This window comes from Myotis nattereri, assembly GCF_964212035.1.
Source record: "Myotis nattereri genome assembly, chromosome: 11".
Taxonomy (NCBI): Eukaryota; Metazoa; Chordata; class Mammalia; order Chiroptera; family Vespertilionidae; genus Myotis; species Myotis nattereri.
This window is the reverse complement of record NC_138086.1, coordinates 25,504,164-25,521,689: the sequence shown is the minus strand read 5'-3', so window position 1 is coordinate 25,521,689 and position 17,526 is coordinate 25,504,164. Positions and strand designations below refer to the sequence as shown.

The window sequence follows — 17,526 nt, the reverse complement described above, 5'->3', positions numbered from 1 at the left end:
TAAAACAAACGAGGGTTGTGGGGGTTCCGTTTGCAGGTGAAGGTCAAAAAAGAACACAAGTGAAGGGATTAAGAAAAAAATATATATATGTGACACATAGATTACAGTGTGGTGACAGCTAGAGGGAAAGAGGTGGGGGAGGTAGAAGTGGGCAAAGGGGGGATACAGGCGGATGGAAAGAGACCTTGCTTTGGGTGGTGAGCGCACAATGCAGGATGCAGATTACATTTTATTGAAACCTATATGGTTTTATTAACCAATGTCACCCCAATAAATTCAATAAAAAAGAAAGAACAAATAAATTATCTTTAAGAAAATGAACTCAGCAGCAAGGGTGTCATAAATTACTAGCAATTAGATTATTAGGGTTTCAGGAAAATAAATTGAGTCTGATTGCCCAGAGCGCCTGCTTCAGGCTAATGCAGGGCAGCTCCCCTCACACTGGAAGGACATGGACTTGAAAGAAATTAGGACTCTTCTCCAGTCTAACAGTAAGGCTCCCTGGTGCACGAGTGAACTGCCTGGCCTCCCAAGACTCAGAACTTCCCAGTGGACGGCTAAGGCTGCCTAGGGGTCAGGGACAGGACAGCCACATGGAGCACACCATGATGAAATAGTGCTCCAGGAGGCGGCAGTGAGAGAGCCCCACTGACAGCAAGCAGAGGAGGGTCTCTGGGCAGAGCCCACCCCCTGGAATGCTCAATTCGCAAAGTCCGTGCACCACGTAGGTCTGTGGGAGCTGTCTGTCTTCAGTAAAATCTGATTAATAACAGGAGAACCTGATAAACACAGATCACAACCATTTTTCACAGTGCTTTTACTTCTATTTTCTTAAACCGTCTACTCATCAGTCGTATGGAAAATTTATAATACTTTCTCTAAGATCATAAAATAAAGCAGCCTGTGGACAATGATGGATTAAGTGGATTAAGGAAAAACAACCCAATAAGAATACATCTCTCATAACAAACACAAAATGTAATTGTTCTTCTTATTACTGTTTTCCAATATTTCTACCAGAGCACATGTATTTCTTGTACAATAAAAATAAAGGAGAACATTCTTACCATGTGCACCATTTTATTAAAAACCTCTTCCGAGATAAATTGGTAATCAACTCGATCCCCTTCTCCAAAGTACGGGGCTCTTGTGGTGTGACAGGCCCTGAAAACGTAGAACAGATCATCCAGTCTGTATCTCGTAACTTCAAATTCAAAATGAAAATGAGTTCAGTATAAGGTATATTAGAAAAAACGGAAATTGACCCATAAATCGTAAGTGATTATACTCCATAGGGCTGAAACAAAGTTTGGATTTCAACACAATATTTTCACTCATTGTCACTGTTGGCCTGAGCCGCCTCCTCCGCCATCACATAATAACACTTCGGGGAGTAGAGCAATAGTTACTGCTTACGTATTTTCCACCCAAGTGCTCTCATGTTGCCTCTGATCCACGGCACGTTCTCCACGTTCCTCTTTCATCCCTCCATCTGGATGCCCACGTGATTTCAGGACTCAGTTTAAGTGTCACCCCCCTAAAAGGCCTTTCCTGAGCCCTTATCGCTGGAGTCTGCACCTCTTCTTTACACTCCCATCCCCTCTGCGCCTGCGCCAACTGCAGCCCAAGTGCTTGTTCAGGACCCACCGCCCCTGCTGCCTGAGGGCAGAAGTGAGCTTGTTCCCTGAGCTGCCAGGATGTGTGCACAGTGTTTGTGAACCTCCTCTGGGAGCCCAGGATTCCAAAGCTGAATAGAGTTCTCAACTCAACTGTCTGAAATAGCATTGCCACTCCACACCCCCAATAATTCTCTCTCACCAAACCGCCTTCTTTTCCCCGGGTACCAGGTTTTTCCCATCTTCCCCAGCAGGACACGGGGATCATGAGGGGAGGACTGATCTAATTCGCCTTGTTCCTGCTGCATTCCCAACACCTGGTCCCTAGCAGGCACTCACTGACTATTTGTAACACGAATGAAGACATGCAATGTGTGAAGTGGACAACAGCTGCGATAAACTCCATTTCACAGGTGACTCTAAACAAGACTTGTCCGAGGCCACAGAGCAGCCTGGTGTTGCTCCCAGGACTAACTGTGGGTCCCACCTCGCTCAGGTCTCTGGACTTCATACCACTCTGACTCCTGTAAATATTACGGTCTTGACGTCACACTTAAACCGTATACTCAGGAAAGAGACGTTCTAAGAGCAGACTGGCAAGTCATGGTGACATCGGTCCTGTTGTTCGGATACACTGGCATTTCCTCACACACCCTGGCAGGGACCTGAGCCCCTCTGTCTCCCGGTGTCCTTGACAGTCAGGGGAGAAACCAGTGGCTGGGCATCAAACCCTCAGCGTAGCCTTACACACTGCGCCCAGTCTGCACGCCCAACACGGCACCGAGCGGCAGGAGTCGCTTCAGAACGTGTGACAGGAAGCCAAAGCGAGGCACAGTGTGGCGCTGCCGGCAGGTAAGGGGAGAAACGGCGTCCCCGATGGCAGCTGCACCCACTGCGGAACTTCCCACTAAGGAGGCCCGGAGGTGACCTGAGGCTTCTGAATCTGTCATCCTTTTTCACACGCAGAAACGTTCACTGCGGAGTGTGCTGCCAAGTATGAGCATCTTAAACAGAAGAACTTCGTAGTGAAAGCATGTTTCACTAAACGTAGAAAAAAATAATGCCACATTGTGGACAGAGAAATCTGCTTTGGCATCACTTTGCTATCCCTCATCTCCCCTGTAAATACAATTTCAATTGCAACTTAAAAAAAAAAATTTCCGAGTTCAACATAGACATCGTTAAACCACGGTCAATTAGTTCAATCCTGGTTTGTAACGGGAGCCATACTCCCTGTTAGTTTCACTTAACAGACAAAAGAACGGAGTTAGAGACGAACCCCAGGCTACGACACCGCCCTGCATGTCTAAGGGTGAGACGGACGTTCTAAGGACCCATTCATTGGCAGCTGTCACCCAGGACCCTCACAGACCCAGTCCACGGAGAGGAGAGAGGGTCAGCAGGGAAAGGGATCCAGAGGCCAGGCCGAATACTGGGGTGTTCAAGCACCAAGGACATGGGACAGGAAGAAACCTACCTCGGAAGAGCTAGCGGGCGGGCGAGGAAGTAGCATGCAGACTTAGAATCTCGGTTCTGACCACACTGCCTCAGGAAATAATCAACTCCTTGTCATCGCCAACATTTAGGCCAGGGATGGCGAACCTTCTGAGCTCGGCGTGGCAGCATTTTGAGAAACCCTAACTTAACTCTGGTGCCGTGTCACATATAGAAATTTTTTGATATTTGCAACCATAGTAAAACAAAGACTTATATTTTTGATATTTCTTTTATATATTTAAATGCCATTAACAAAGAAAAATCAACCAAAAAAATGAGTTCGCGTGTCACCTCTGACACACGTGTCTAATAGGTTCGCCATCACTGATTTAGGCAGAGGCTCGGCTGTGAGCGCATCTAAATTCAAGCAGATTGCTGCACGCCACACTGTTAGTAGTGAGCTCTTTCAGTGGCACCCACAAAGGCCCAGGGGGTCCTCGAGCATTTGGCAGGCAAATGAAACTGTTCCCAACGCTCAGTGCAATGATGTGTCAGTGAACTGCTGGACACAGGTAAGAGGTCAGCAACACGGAAGATTCCAGCACATATGTATCTGAGTGTCAAATTCCACGAAGCCACTCCGCTGTTCACGCTCCAGAAACAACACATCCCTTTCTAACTCACACCATCATCACCTGTCACTTATCCTAACTGGTCTCCTGTCTCCAGCTTGCCCTTCCCAAACCCTCCCCAAATGCATGGCGATAGGCTGTGCTTCCCAAACATGGCAGTGAGCCGACACTCCTCTGCTCAGAGACCCTTTATGATCAGACACTGGCTGTCTACTAGCTGGTCACATCTGTATAAACAGACAGCTTAGATTAGATTGCATCCAGGTAATTCTAGATGCCAGCCCATTTAGCTAAATAGCTGTGGTTTTTTTACTTTGCTGTTTAGAGTGTTAAAAGTAAAATATATTTAGTAGCCAACATCATGCCAAAGGTCATGAAAAGTGAAAGTACTAGATGTAAGGGAGAATACAATTTTCTTTCATGACCATTCAGATCACTTAGATCAGTGGTTCTCAACCTTCCTAATGCCACGAGCCTTTAATACAGTTCCTCATGTTGTGGTGACCCCCAACCATAAAATTATTTTCGTTGCTACTTCATAACTGTAATTTTGCTACTGTTATGAATCGTAATGTAAATATCTGATATGCACGATGTATTTTCATTGTTACAAACTGAACATAAAGCATAGTGACTAATCACAAAAACAATATGTAATTATATATGTGTTTTCCGATGGTCTTAGGGGTCTCCTGTGAAAGGGTCATTCGACCCCCAAAGGGGTTGCGACCCACAGGTTGAGAACCGCTGACTTAGATGGTCTTAAATCTAGAAGGTGGACGGGCAGGCTGGTGTTGCTGTTTCCCTCATTGTCCAGCTCTCTTCCAGGAAGGCACCAGTGTTAAGGTTGGAAACAGAGAGACTCCAAAGGCAGTAAACCCGCATTCCCAGGACACTAATAACACATGTAAAGAATATCCAACCTACTTTTCTTTTCTTTTTTAAATACATTTTTGTTGATTTCAGAGAGGAAGGGAGAGGGAGAGAGAGAGATAGAAACATCAATGATGAGAGAGTATCATTGATCAGCTGCCTCCTGCACACCCCACACTGGGGATCAAGCCCGCAACCCAGGCATGTGCCCTGATCAGGAATGGAACCATGACCTCCCGGTTCATAGGTCCACGCTCAACCATTGAGCCATGCCGGAAGGGCCCAATCTACTTCTAAAACGAGAAACAAATAGTAAAATCAAACCTAAGACAAGAGCACAATCTCTCTGCCACAGTGACATTTGTTATACCACCAATTATGCTTTTACTATTTATATATCTGGATATGCAATTTAGCACATGAAAACTTCATTGAATGTGTTGGTCTTAGGTCAATGCAATTTAAAAAGGAAGACAGGACACCAGGAGAAAATAAAATACATAGGAGGGAAAGGAACGATTTAAGCAAATGAGAGAAAGTGCCTTGTAAATGCATATATCCACAATGAAACTGTATTCATGCCTTTTCTCTTTTCACTTAATTAAAAATCAATAACATTTACGTTGGATGAATGCCGGGAGCCGGTCCATCCTTGCTGTTTCAAGGGACCTGGCATATATGGCATACTGTTCTTAATACGTTTGCTCACCTTCTTGGCACTATGTGTTTTAACCAAGGTCACCTCTCTGAGAAAGGTTGTTTCCCCAGGTAGGGATTTTCCCCTGAAGTTAGGGAGGGAATAAAACCCCTTAACTAAGTGCCAGGCAGGTAATTAATCACTTTAACTACGAACAATCATGCTTAAGCTACATAATCTTTACTCCCTGGAATGGAGATAAGAAACGCCCTAACCTTTGGAATAGAGATTGATAGGACTGGAATCAACTGGTATAAATACAGATGTATCAAGACAACAGGACACAGAACCTAGACACAGAACCTAGACACAGAACCTAGACACAGAACCTAGACACAGAACCTAGACAGAACCTAGACACAGAACCTAGACACAGAACCTAGACACAGAACCTACACAGAACCTAGAGACAGAAGAACTTCGCTGGAGAGAACATGGCAAAAGATCCTGGACAGAAACTGGAGACAGAACTTAGACACAGAACCTAGCGAGAGAACATGGCAAAAGATCCTGGACAGAAACTGGCCACAGAACCTGGCTACAGAACCTGGATAGAACATGGCAAGAGAACCTGACTAGAACCTGATGACTGAACCTGGCTGGAGAACCTGGACAGAACCTAGCGAGGGAACATGGTGACTGAACCTGGCTGGAGAACCTACAGAACCTGGCAATAGAACCAGGCAAGAGAACCCAACCATGCTGATCAACTGAACGGTGCCTCCGAGTCTTTCCCTCTTCGCCGACTCCATCCACACCTTTGGGGACCCCTGGACCTGCTGGGGTTGGATCCCAGCAGATGAAGAATAAAATAAAAGCTTCCTATTACAGTCATTTCCCACGAAAGTTGCATATACAGTGGGGCCTTGACTTACGAGTTTAATTTGTTCTGAGACCGAGCTCGTTAAGGAGCTCGTTAACTCAAATTACTCTATCAACTCAATGCAAAAAATCGGCAGAGAGACAGCTGGTATCTCAAAAAACTCGTTAGTCGGGACACTCGTAAGTCAAGGCCCCACTCTAATACCATTAATTAGTTTATCCATTTGCTCACTCAACCAGTAACTCATTGATTGAACAAATACTTATCATGTGTGTATTAGGTGCCTGCCACCTGCTGAGCCCTGAGAACTCAGTGGTGAGCATCACCGACCTTGGTCCCTACCCTCATTGGGCTTACAGATGAGCAGGGAAAACAGACATTAGATGAATCCATCACACGCATGATGAATAAGCATTATAAGAGGGGAAATACGGGATGTAATGAAAATGGATAACGGGGGGACCCGTCCAGGTGAGAATGCAGAGGCAGACAGGGTCAGAATCTGGGTGATGAGTTCATAAACACCTCCCAGGACACATCTGACCCATTGTGCCTTAGCAGTGCATACCACAACCGAACCTGAGGGGCAGGCCACCAGCCGCTGGCCGTGTAATCGGCTCCCAGGAAGTGCAAGGAATCCTGATCAGAGAAGACCTTGGCTCTCCTCGCTTTGGTTTTCGAGAAGGTTCCAGGCTTACGTATTAGCACAATAGGCAGGACACACCCCTTTGCCCTGGTTTTATCTTCCACTCTCCGGGTTCACTTATCTTTTACTACAGGTCCAGTGCCCCTGTATAAGTATAATGACACTCTATACGGTTTTATTCTAAAATTAAGTTTTAATTTACTTGTGTTACCTCAGGGTACTTCAAATATATTAATGAGTACATTATTCTTTAGTATTTGCGTCCTGAGTTTGTTTGGATGAGGAATGTAATTTTAGATATCTGAATAACGGACCTGCTTAAATAGCATCTGCATTGTTTGAACATGTGCAGCTTAAGGGAAGGAAGTTTCCTGTAACAGCATTAGAACGTAATTTGCATTTATTTTCCTCGCTGTCCTATATATCTTCGCAGTCACATCCTCAGCTCACGGACAACCACCACTAATCTAAAAGTAATTTCGTTGCCACGCAGGAAAAAATAAAAGAGGAAACCGGTGTGAAAGACCACAGCGATCATTCTAAATCTGATTCTCAGAAACACTTTGGAAGTCTGTACATCCAGCTGAAGGTTTCTCATGGAGGTTCTAGTTCCCTGGATATTTCCTCTATTTTATCTAAGTCATTAGGGAATTACACAGCAAAATATTTGTCCAGAAAAGCAGCAGCGAGCTGAGTGCTAACCGGCGGGGAAGGAAGGGAAGGCTTTGCCTACCACTTCTCAGTCCTTCTCCTGAAATTTGGCTCAAGAGAGAAGGCCGGGCATGGGGATGAGGAGCCGTGTGCTGTGCTGTGGGCGTGGGAGCCTGGGGGGCTGCCTGTCACCCATCACAGCACTGTGACCGTGCTGCCGCCCCGCCCGGCGACAGGATGAGCCGTTCCAGCGCCGCTCTGCGCAATTAAAACACGTGTATTTCCTGACCTTGGAGAGTGCCTTTGGCTGTCACTGAATTAAAGTTAAACATTTGGAGGGCTAAAGTAAAAAAAAAAAAAATACAGTGTGCAAAGCAGTGCAATAAATGGCATCTATGCACGCATTTGAACTTGCTTCAAATCAGTAGTCAAAATCAGCAATCTCCAACCTTCCACAGTCTCCCCAGCCAATGAGCAAACCTACCCGTATCGGAAGTAAGTGCTGAACTGCCTGCAGAGGCGGTGGGCGAGTTCCCGTTTCCCACAGTCTTCAGGACCGGCTAAGACCAACATGGGGTACGGGGCGTCCAGGCTGGGCAGGGTGCTGCAACACAGGGCAGGGTCAGTGCGGGGCCTGCTCCGCCAGGGCGGGGTGCTGGTTGCGCCCGCACAGCAGGCGGGCCCCCCTCCATACGATGCCAAAAACACATTCAAAGCACAGATAACCCGGGAAATCCAAGTCCGTGTAAATCTAACAATTCTTTAAAAAGAAAATAGATGGTAAGGTATGTTAATTCTTGCTTGATGAAGTATTCCCCTATGAATTTCAAAATGAAAGAAGTGAGACTGCTCTGAGAATTTCACTTTAACATCCCTACCGACTGCATTAGAACACTGATACGCAAAGAAACGGCAATAACTAAAACGTACCTGAGCGATTACTATGTCCCAGGCACTATTCTAGGAGTCTGACATGTTTTACCTCATTCAGCCATCACAGGAAGCTAATGGAGATACTTCCATCATTATCCCCATTAACAGGTGAAGACTGGAACACCAAGAGGTTAATTAACTTGCTCAAAGGAACAGCTAATGAGGAAGAGCCGGCGGATGAATGTCGGCATGGCTGCTGGGCCTGAGACGCTCGCCTAAAGAATGAGTTGGCTACTAAAACCTCCCGCAACACGGTGAGCTAAAGTGTTGGACTCCACTCATGACACTAATTCTCGAATAAGCGGGACGTTTTAAATAAACAGATGGCTGAGGGGTGATTGTTATGAAGAATGGGGGTGGTGGCAGCACGATGCTTCAGCCTCTCTGAAAAGCCACAGAGAAACAGAAAAACGTGAGCGCAAAAGCCCCCGGAAAACACGTATCACAAACCAGGGGTCAAGGTATCTCCACGAACCGCAAATCTGTGCAGGAAGAGGAGGGAGGAAGCAATGGGGCAGCATCTGAGGGATCTGAGAGCAAGGGAACCATGAGCAGCCAATGGGGTCCCCTGGGAAGCGTGCAGGCTGGAGCTGCACATGCACCAAACCTGCCCAGGAATGTTCCTGGCAGCTGTGGTGTGACCACCGGAGCCGGAATCAGCCTGGATGAATCGCTCAACTGGCTGTGGTGCATCCACACAAGGAACGCTGCTCAGCCATCCCAGGGAATGAGCTACTCATACAACCCACCAACTTGGATGAATCTCCAGGGAATGAGCCAATCCCAAAGGGCATATACTCTATCATTCCATTTACATGGCATTCTTGCGATGACAACATTATACAGATGGGAACAGATTCCGGGTGGCCAGAGCTCAGGGCAGCTCAGAGGGAGGCGGCTGCAGCTATAACAGGGAAGCGCAGGGACCTTGTGACAAAATCATCTGCATCTCGAATGTAGTGCTGCTCACAAGAATCTACACACGTGATAACTGCACAGAACTAAGAGCCCATGTGAGGACATGCAAAAGTGGCAAATTCTGATGCAGCTGGTACTGCATCAATGGCAGTTTTCAGGATTTGATATTCTACTATTGATATGATGTCACCATTAGGGAGACAGTGAAAATACATAGAATTTCTCTGTATTATTTCTTACAACTGCATGTGAATCTAAAATTATCTCAAAATAATTCTTTAATGATTCAAGAGAAGAAAACTTTGAGAGAAAGTGACAAATGTTGAAAATAAGCAAATAAATATCCTCTTTCTCAAGAAGAAAACCAAAGCAAAAGAACAGAACAAATATTAAAGGCTGTAATTAAAGAAAACTTTCCTGAAATAAAAATAAAACAAAACTGTATCTTATGAAAGAACACACAACATACCTGAGAATATTAGCCCAGAACAACGAATACCAAGATATACAAGTAGTCTAGTAAAATTACTGGACTTAGAAGAAAAAGGAAAAAAAAAATGTTCCACTACAAAAAGAGATGACATGACTTATAAGGGAAAGGAGATCAAATTGTCATTGGATTTTTTACAGCAATATTTTGCATAAAGTAAAATGAAGTAACAGCTTCAATATATTCAAGGAAAAATGGGCCGTGGGCTTTATATATTATAGCAAAAATGACTTTCAGTATAAAGGGCAGAGAATACCATCAACAAGGGATACTGACTCCATAGACTGTCCTAAGGAATCTCCTAGAGAACAAGCTTCATATAAGCAAAATGACTCAAGAGACATCCATATAAGGGGCTGGGAGTGAGCAATGAATACTAAACTACCCACAGAGCCAAGACCAAGTGACAGCTAAGGAGAGTGTGCAGTCTGTGATGGATATATGTCCTGACAATATAAATACAGTACACTATTTTTAAAATGGGGTGATTGACACTTACATAAAATATATACAATAGGCAAAGTCATAGAGACAGAAAGTAGATTAGAAGTTACCTGGGAGTGGGAGTAGCTGAGAACTGGGTGTTATTGCTAGAGTTTCTAAACTAAAAGTTTTGGCAAAAAGACGGTGATGATAGTTGTACAAAATTGTGAATATAATTAATGTCACCGAACTTTAAAATGGGTAAGATAGCACATTTTATTCTATATATATTTTGCCATAATGAAAAATGGGGGCTGGGTAATGGGAAGAATATAGGCAAGATACGTTCAGTGCTTTCAGTAATCATGTTGGTGGGGGTATTGGTATTGGTATTCTGATACCGTTGTTGTGTAATGTGGGATTTTTAGAAAGAGTAAGTATGGGATATTCTAGTTCCATCCTCCATGTCGTTGGTGTGGAAGAAAAGGAGGTTCAGATGAAATAGGAAGGGGGTGAAGCAAAAGCTCAGCTGTAATCCTGAAACTGAACTGCAAGTATCAATGTGAAGTGAGGAGGTACTTTATCATCTATTTATAGATTGATACAGATAGATCTATCCAGATATAGATTAGATAGCTATCAACAGCTTGGACAGATGTAGATAGAGAGGTGCAAATAGGATAGAGAGAATAGATGACTACATGGATGGAAGGACAGAAGGAAGGAGGGAAGAAAGGAAGGAATAAATAAATATATTCCTGGTTTGGTCCACTCTAAGGCCTACAAACAATGACCCACTCTATAGCCATGATTGTCTCCAGCACTCAGATTGTGATTGGAAAATACCATTTCTCACTAAAACAAACCAGAGCTTCTTGGGGAAATGGAAGATTTTTTTTTAAATATATTTTTATTGATTTCAGAGAGGAAGGGAGAGGGAGAGAGAGAGAGAGAGAAACATCAGTGATGAGAGAGAATCATGGATCAGTCGCCTCTTGCACATCCCCTACCAGGGATCGAGCCAGCAACCCAGGCATGTGCCCTTGACTGGAATCGAACCCAGGACCCTTCAGTCCACAGGCCGACGCTCAATCCACTGAGCCAAACCAGCTAGGGCAGAAGTGGAAGATTTTAAAGTTCAGACAGGACTTGCACAAGAGAGTCTGCAGAACCCTGTTAGTCCAGAGCACGAAGCTCTCAGCAACCACCAGGCCAGAGTCAAGGCTCTGCGGGCTCACTTTAATCCCGTATCCTCACCCAGTCACGGCAGAGCGGGATGGTGATTCCCCCAAAATGCAGCACAAAAGCCCCAAGGTCAAGCATCGGAGTTCTTCCTCTGGGCTCCCGGAGAGCTGTGTGCTGGCCCAGAGTGGGACGGGCAGTGCCCCCTGCGAGTTTTTCACAATGAAGACTGCCCCCTGCCCTGGCTGCTTGGCCATTCGCACTTACCTGCTCAATAGCCAGACATGATGATAAAATATGTGTTTATCAGGCACTGTTGTAAATTTCTTTGATACATATTTTTATATAAATGTACCCTAAAGCATGAAACAACTAGCAATCTTCATAAACTAAAAAAGAAATACAATGAGAACATAAATGCTCTTTTTAAAAAAAATCAAATGTGCTTTTCCAGATGTATGCAAGTAAATGATAAATCATTTCACCTAGAGGGCTACCATAAATGTGTATAAAACTGTCAATGTCTGTATTATTAAATTACATGTAAAAAATCATGTCCTGGTTGCAAAGTAAAGCATTTTGCTCTCTGTGGGAAACCATGTGATGTACAGGAGCAAATATCCCATGAAGAAGAGAAGCCATTTATAACCAAGAGATCTTACAAGTATTTTAAGCAAGCCGCTGGGTCTTGGTAGACTTTCTGAATTATACTTATAGCATAAATGGCCATCTGCTCCAACAGATCGTTTAGAAAGGAAAGGAGAAAACGTGGTAATCTGTCTCCGAACTTAGAGGTGAGAGACTGTTCATGTGTTCAAGCAAGGCAAGCGCCTGCTCCGAGGGCACCCCTGAGACAAGACTGGCAGGCTTCCCTCGGCCCGCGGGCTGCCTCCAGGGCTCTACCAATCTGTGTTCCTGGGATGCTCCCTGGCAGGGGTCCAGCCTCCACTCACAGCTAAGGGAACATGTACAGTGGACAGAAATGATCACGATCGTCCGTGGTTCTACCCTATAGCAAAAACCCTGACAAACTCTTTTTACTCATTATTATTATTTCACCATCCCATGTCACAGGCTGGCCACCATTCGGGGGCCAGGTGAGAGAGGGAAGATGAACCCACTCACTACCACACTTGGGGAGACACCGAGAGAGAGCCCATCTTCCAGCATGTGAAGGATAAAACGCTGTCATCGAGCCAGGTGGGCCCATCAGATAAACCCCTGGCCTCTTCCCTCAGACGAGGTGAAAAAGGGATGGGTCACAACACGGAAGCCTAGGAAAAGGATGGGGGGCCCCGTGCTCGCCGCCCCAATTCTACCCCAAGAATCCCTAGCGAATACCTGTCAAAGATCTTCTGCGGCTGCATCACGCTGTGGACAACGTGGGACAGGTGATCCTGGGCTGCGACCACTTCCGGGGGAGGGTTGTACTTATTTACTGCGAAAACCTGGTTCAGAATCAGAAATGCAAAGGGAAACAGACTGCATTTCTAAAAAGCACACAAGGCTCAGATTTTCTTTAATGAATCAGTCTAGACATGCAACCAGGTAGAGAAAAGAATGCAAGGCATGCTCATGAATCTTTGTGCTCAGTCTCCAAGCCTAAATAATGATAATTACTTTAAAATATTGAGCTGGAGTCCCTCGATCCCCTACTTTTAATACAGTCAACATCCCAACTGTTAGTAGAAGAGGAAGGAATAAAATTCAGCTGCAGATTCCAGGTAGTTGATGTTGCAGAATTTTCTTCTTATGCCATCTCACCAAGAACTATCCTGATGATCTCAAATTCTACCCAAAGCTCCTCCTCTTTTAGCATAACGTTCTCTGTCCAAAGACCTAGGCCTTTTCCTCATAAGGTACGGCTCCACATCCCCTTGTTTTTGCCATCCCTCTAAATGCATTATCCTGTCTGCCATACCTTTCCTTAACCTATAGCTTTGAATTATATTTCCTTCACAAAATGTTAAAGGAAAAGAGAAATCTAATAAGTATCTTTGGTTGTGAGAATAACAACAGACTCTTGTCTATAACTATTTTTAACCAAGATTTCAGAAAGGCATTTATAAAATGAAATACCTTCCTCTCTACATTAAGCCTGTTTCCATTCCACTCAATGTGCATTGGAAGACATCCCTCGTCACCAGTCACTAAAGCGAGACAAAGCGGCTAGCACAGGTATGGTGGAGGGGAGGCAGGTGCTAGCTTTTGAGGTCTGCTTACTCTGCAACTGTGTCCAGACGTATTATCTATGTAATAAAAGCCTAAGCGACCGTTACAGCAGAACGACCAGAATGACTGGTTGCTATGATGCACACTGACCACCAGGGGGCAGATGCTCAATGCAGGAGCTACCTCATGGTGGTCAGTGTGCTCCCAGCGCCGCTCAGCCAGAAGCTGGGCTCACGGCTGGCAAGCGCAGCGGCAGTGGTGGGGGCCTCTCCCGCCTCTGTGGCAGCGCTAAGGAAGGAGCAGCGAACCGAGTGGTAAGAAGCAGTGAGCAGACAGGCGGTAAGGAGCAAGGGGTCCCAGACTGCGAGAGGGATATCTGACTACCAGCTTAGACCCAATCCCCGCAGGGAGTGGGCCTAAGCTGACAGGTGCGCATCCCCCAAGGGGTCTTGGACTGCTATAGGGCACAGGCCGGACTGAGGGACTCCCCCCGCCACCCCGTGCACAAATTTTGTGCAATAGGCCTCTAGTTATCTTAAAAAGCAGAATTAAGGATTTAAAATAGCAGAGTAGTAATTCATTTGTGTACCTTTCGAGTATATGGTAAAATGACAATAAAATACATTTCATGATTAAATCTATTTTAGAATAGCACATAGAATGGCACACCCTCTAAATAGGATAGTTATCTAAATTAATAATCTGCCGGAATGCTGCCGGCCTATAGAAATGCAATGCTGCTGCTGAATTGGGGTTGATGTTCAGCTTTGAAGAGGGTTAAACAGACTGATTCTAGGACAAGGGAGCACTCCCTGAACAAACCATTAATTCACATGTAAATTGATTATGGGCATCATTTATCGATTTTATTGGTCCTGCAGCAGGCAGTGTGAGCTTTTCAGCTTATTAACTGAGAAACACATGAAATAATATGATTACATACCTTTTCTTCCACTGTAATCTTCCTCTGATCTAATTCCGTTAATTGTAGTAGCATAAAAATGACGAAGAGCCAATATTCACAGTGTTCCTATTTGAAATATCAAGAGGACTACTGAATTGCCTTTATTTTCCAAATTAAAAAGCACCAGCATTCTACTTTCATGAGCATTGGTCTATCACCTGCTACCCTGTCTCACACACACACACACACACACACACACACACACACACACAGTTCTCCACATTTTCACACTTATCAGCCCCATTAAATTAACAACTCAAATGCACACTGTCCCTTGCAACTTATAAAGCTCTTCAAAGCTGTGATCTTGTTAGTCTCCCTGTGAGGCAAGCGGGACAGCTGTGAGCATCTTCATTTCCAAAGAGCCTTAGGGGCGAAGCATTCCACCTAAGGATCCATGGCCAGCAACTCGAACCCTATCTTCTAACTCAGCCATTTTCAACCTTTTCCACCTTCTGGCACACATAAAGTAATTACTAAAATTCTGTAGCACACCAAAAGTACAATATATTTTTTGCTGATCTGACAAAAAAAAGGATAATTTTGATTGATTTATAGAAATAACAACAGTAATTACCTACCTTTTTTGCTCCCAAAGTGACTTTTAAAAAAAAAGTGACTCTTGCCCAGCTGGCATGGCTCAGTGGTTGAGCGTCGACCTATGAACCAAGAGGTCACGGTTCGATTCCCAGTCAGGGCACATGCCCAGGTTGCGGGCTCTGTTCCTGATATGGGGCGTGCAGGAGGCAGCTAATCAATGATTCTCTCTCATCATTGATGTTTCTATCTCTCTCTCCCTCTCCTATCCTCTCTGAAATTAATAAAAAAATATATTTTTTAAAAAGTAACTTTTTACATATGTACCAAGAATTAACCAACAGATGCAACCTTATTACGTAACATGACCAATAAGATGCAACTCTGTTATATGACCTACATATATATGGTTCAAGACAGGGCATGCATACCAGATGGCTATTGTTGCTTTGGCTGTTTTCACTTTTTAAATTTCTTTATTGATTTCAGAAAGGCGGGGGTGAGGGAGAGGGAGAGGGAGAGGGAGAGGGAGAGAGAGAGAGAGAGAGAGAGAGAGAGAGAGAGAGAGAGAGAGAAACTATGACCTCCTGGTTCGTAGGTTGATGCTCAACCCCTGAGCCACACCGATCAGCTGTTGTCATGTGTTTTTATTTGACTATCTAAGGGAAAAGAGGTCAGTGCCCCTGACTAAATAGTCAGGTATTGAATGTTCCAAAAATTCTTGGGGCACACTGGGTGAAAATTGCTGTTCTAACTCCAAAGAGTTTCAGAATTGCAAATATTGAAACATTTATTATTATTTGTTATTTGTTTAAGACTTTGTTTTATTTTTGTATTAATTTGTATCATGTATTATATGGAGGGGGGTTCTCTCTTTCCATGACCAGTGCAGAGAGAGAGAACTCGGGGGTTGATGAATCTTGATTAGAAAGCGACGAGGTTTAAGGGAAAATGAATAAAACAAGACTGAGACAGAAACAGAGTGAAAGCTGGGCCTCTGATGGAGGGACAGACGTGGAGAGAGTTAGCACCCCACGCAGGTTTATTAAATACTCGAGTAACAGGAAGTTACATCACATCTGGGTGGGCCGTGAGTTCCTGGCGACATCATGAGCTCCACCCCCTTAACACGTCAAATGGAGCGGTGTCCCAATCTCTTGATTAGGTCTGCCCCCAGGGCATGACTCTGCCTTCGCTCTGAGTTTCAGCTGACATATTTAAAGATGCCCGAGTGTTTTGCCAGTGGCACTCAACAGTATTATGAATTTATTTCATAATAAAATGATATTTATTTATGGAATGAATTCTTTATAACTCCCTACCATCGGCTATGTTAGGATTATCTGCCCTTTAAAAATGCAATTAACGTGTTTTGTATCATGAAGCTATGCCTCTTTGAAGGGAAAGATGTTAGTGATGGATGCATCTTACAGATGACAATGTATGTTACATGAACCGACACTCCTTACGGATCTGAAGCTGGGGGTGATGGCTGTTGTAAGCTCCATTGCTTTCTTTCCAGAGATGCTTGTAATGCCTGCCACCATTTCTATACCAAGCATTGCTTTTACTTTTAAAGCTTATTTTTCGCTTTAATTTTTTTTTGCCATTCTAGAGACATTGATTACAAAAACAAAGGTACTCAGAGCTACGTACAAAGTCAAGAGTCTATAGAAAGGTAAGCGAAGGGTACAGGTAGAAAGGGGTATGAGGACAAAGACACAAAGGCCAAGGCCAGGAGAAAGGATTCATTGGTGAAGCCAGAGCCTGCAAAACAGTCATGGGTCTCAGATTCCCGGATGTGAAGGATCCAGGGAAATACATTTTTTTCTTTCATCATTTTACAACAGCACCTGCTTCCCAGCCATATGCAGACAATACTCTAAGTATCTCATCTTAGACTCTCTTTCCCCTGTTACAAAACAGGAACCACATTCTGTCCACACCCCAGCACCGTGCACCTTCTAATACCAGAGGCTGCTGCTCCCCCATCTCAGCAGCTCCCTCCCGGGATCTTGGCCACCTCCTGGAGGACTCACAGGCACCACGCAGAGTGGACCCGTTCAGGCTTCCTTCCCCTGACAGGGGTGCCCAGGGTGCCTAACCCTTCTGATTGCTGAACCCGCCTCTTTGCCTCCTAAGAGACTGAGAATGAAGATAAACACACTGCGCTCATGTCCTGATGCTCTTTATCAGAAGCACTTCCTGAAGAAGAGTTCCAAGAAGCCCTCATCCCCTCCCTGAGGTAAACGATCTCTTACCTGTATTGGATTTTTCAGAAGATTGAGAATTCGAAGGAGGGGGAGATTTTCAATGTATTCTATTTCACCCAGCTCAGCAATCTGTTTCATCAAAGACACACAACAGGATCAATAGACTGAATGCACAAAAACAGTAGGAAGGATCATATACGAGGGGATGCCGTGGATCCTTTAAATTCAACTTATTTTAAAAATTGCTCTGTCGACTATTCAGCCCTTTAATGAGAATCTCACAGTTTCACAGAACCTCTCCGGCTTGAGAACAGTGAGG

General features: G+C 44.6%; 1 protein-coding gene across 1 annotated transcript in view; it reads right to left on the bottom strand.

Annotated features, from left to right (window-relative positions):
- Positions 1–17,526, bottom strand: part of LRGUK (leucine rich repeats and guanylate kinase domain containing) — a gene marked incomplete at both ends in the record, with an annotated part of 68,455 nt that overhangs the window by 18,061 nt on the left and 32,868 nt on the right. The window contains 5 exons of the mRNA XM_081102643.1: positions 1,068–1,164; positions 7,860–7,979; positions 12,663–12,769; positions 14,437–14,523; positions 17,256–17,336. Coding sequence (XP_080958769.1) covers positions 1,068–1,164; positions 7,860–7,979; positions 12,663–12,769; positions 14,437–14,523; positions 17,256–17,336 — 492 coding nt within the window. The remainder of the gene's footprint in view (positions 1–1,067; positions 1,165–7,859; positions 7,980–12,662; positions 12,770–14,436; positions 14,524–17,255; positions 17,337–17,526) is intronic.